This window comes from Engraulis encrasicolus, chromosome 5 (genome assembly GCF_034702125.1).
Source record: "Engraulis encrasicolus isolate BLACKSEA-1 chromosome 5, IST_EnEncr_1.0, whole genome shotgun sequence".
NCBI classification, from domain to species: Eukaryota; Metazoa; Chordata; class Actinopteri; order Clupeiformes; family Engraulidae; genus Engraulis; species Engraulis encrasicolus.
In genome coordinates, this window is record NC_085861.1 from 3,672,645 (window position 1) to 3,675,144 (window position 2,500).

At 47.1% G+C, this 2,500-nt stretch overlaps 1 protein-coding gene across 1 annotated transcript in view; it reads right to left on the minus strand.

Annotated features, from left to right (window-relative positions):
- Window positions 1–2,500, minus strand: part of LOC134448757 (ATP-dependent translocase ABCB1-like) — a 56,794-nt gene that overhangs the window by 43,333 nt on the left and 10,961 nt on the right. Inside the window, 1 exon segment of the mRNA XM_063198413.1 lies at window positions 1,701–1,814. Coding sequence (XP_063054483.1) covers window positions 1,701–1,814 — 114 coding nt within the window.

The following is a 2,500-nucleotide window of genomic DNA, read 5'->3' on the forward strand; positions in this document are numbered from 1 at the left end:
CCTCTCCTCTCCCCTCTCCTCTCCTCTACACTCCTCTCCTCTCCTCTCCTCTCTCCTCCTCCTCTCTCTCTCTCTCATTCTCTCCTCTCCTCTCCTCTCCTCTCCTCCTCTCTTCTCTGCTCTCCTCCTCTCCTCTCCGCTTCTCCTCTCCACTCTCCTCTCCTCTCCACTCTCCTCTCCTCTCCTACTCTACCTCCCCTTTCCTCTCCCTGATAGCTCTATCACAAAGCCCATAACTACAGTAATTAACAAAGGCATGAACTGCTGAAAATGCCTCACGCTACACTGAACCTCAGACGCTGAGGCAGGCAGAGGGCTTGTGTAACTGAAGTCATCTGCGCTAGCTCACCACGTGGGGCTCGAACCCATGCCTCCAGTTCGGGAATGGGCGGCACAGCACAATATCACTCAGCGAAAAAAAAGTCCAGACCGATACTGCGCGGCACTCACGATACTGTATGAGGCTTTCGAGAGAGAAGTTTACTAACGTTCTGCACCAAACTCTGGGGTCCGTTTCTTGATTCTTGTCATTGCTAACCGTCTTAAGGCCGTCTTACGTAAGACGTAACACCATTCCCTTGGATTTAGTGGTGAGCGTCGCTGTCGACAGAGAGTTGAGTCGCTCTCACGAAGGACGTTGCTACCGTCGTTAGCAAAGACGCTTTCGAGAAACGGACCCCTGCTCCGTTACACAGGACTGAAGCCCAGACGGTGGGGCAGGGGCCAGGGATTAAGGCACCTATTCCACTACTGTAGGTATTCCACATTCCACATCCCTCTCCTCTCCTCTCCTCTCCTCTCCTCTCCTCTCCTCTCCTCTCCTCTCCTCTCCTCTCCTCTCCTCTCCTCTCCTCTCCTCTCTCTCTCCTCTCCTGTCCTCTCCTCTCCTCTCCTCTCCTCTCCTCTCCTCTCTCCGCTCCTCTCCTGTCCTCTCCTCTCCTCTCCTCTCCTCTCCTCTCCTCTCCTCTCCTCTCCTCTCTCTCTCCTCTCCTGTCCTCTCCTCTCTCTCTCCTCTCCTCTCCTCTCCTCTCCTCTCCTTTCCTCTCCTCTCCTCTCCCCTCTCTAAAATGAAACCCCTTAAACTCAAGAGGGCTTCGCGACCCCCCGTGGATCTTTGGCGACCCATAGGTTGGGTCCCGACCCATAGGTTGGGAACCACTGGATTAAGGCACCTATTCCACGCTGGGTATGTCTGTGTGTCCTCCTCAGCTACACCTCACTACTGTAGGTATCTTCCACATTCCAGATTAGTGAGAAGTCAATTAGTGAACTCCCTGCTGTGCTGCTGTAGACCTGTTGGGAGGCTTGGAAATCACCTCTCTACAGTATCAGTGTTTGTTATTTATTTTATATTTATTTTAATGGTAACACTTTATTTTAGGGATACATCTATTAGCACTAATACATACAATGTTAATGCCTGCAATCCCTTAAAGTAACTTGTAAGGCATGTACTAAGCAAATGCTAAGGCCTACTAGGTCCTTACTGAGGTTAAATTGGTAATAAATCCCTTATTGTGCATGAACAAGACATTTGCGAATACATGCCTAACAAATGTTTGATTTTGCTTTGTACATGCCTTACAGGTTACTTATACAGGCACATTGTATGTATTAGTGCTAATAGATGTATCCCTAAAATAAAGTGTTACCAAACTCTACCATTTTCATTATGCTGTATGAGGGTACATTTCACTCACATGGTCGATGATGGCGTATATCTTGTGTGCGGCGCCTCTTGCGCTGGCGAAGGTCTGGAGGTTTGGAGAGCACTGGCCAAGGGAGAAGGCACCAATGATGACCGAAAAGAAAACCTGCGGTGGACAAACACACACACACACACACACACACACACACATACACACACACACACACACACACACACACACACACACACACACATACACACACACACACACACACACACACACATTAGGACTAGGATCACATTACACCAAACTAGACTCAATCGAATGCTAGATCTATATACAGCACACGTAATTGCAGTGGACACACAACACACAGACAGACGCTCCAATGGTGTACCTTCCTGCAAGGATGATGTCTGTCTATCTATCTATCTATCTATCTATCTATCTATCTATCTATCTATCTATCTATCTATCTATCTATCTATCTATCTATCTATCTATCTATCTATCTATCTATCTATCTATCTATATATCTATCTATCTATCTATCTATCTATCTATCTATCTATCTATCTATCTACAGTATCTATCTATCTATCTTGGTTGTGGTTCTTGTGTCGATATGTTGGTATGCCACAACAGTAGGCAAGGGTTTTCCACGTTATAACAAATTCCGTTTACTGTAATAACAGTAATACAAATTACGTAAAATAAAAAATGTCAAGATGGTATGGAGGAGCTGTCGGTTTACGCAGCCCTTCCCTAGCGCGCGTCACGTGACTCCCTTGTTCGTGGTTCTCACCGTCAGGACGTCTCCGATGCTGTACTCGTCGGCGATGATGATATCT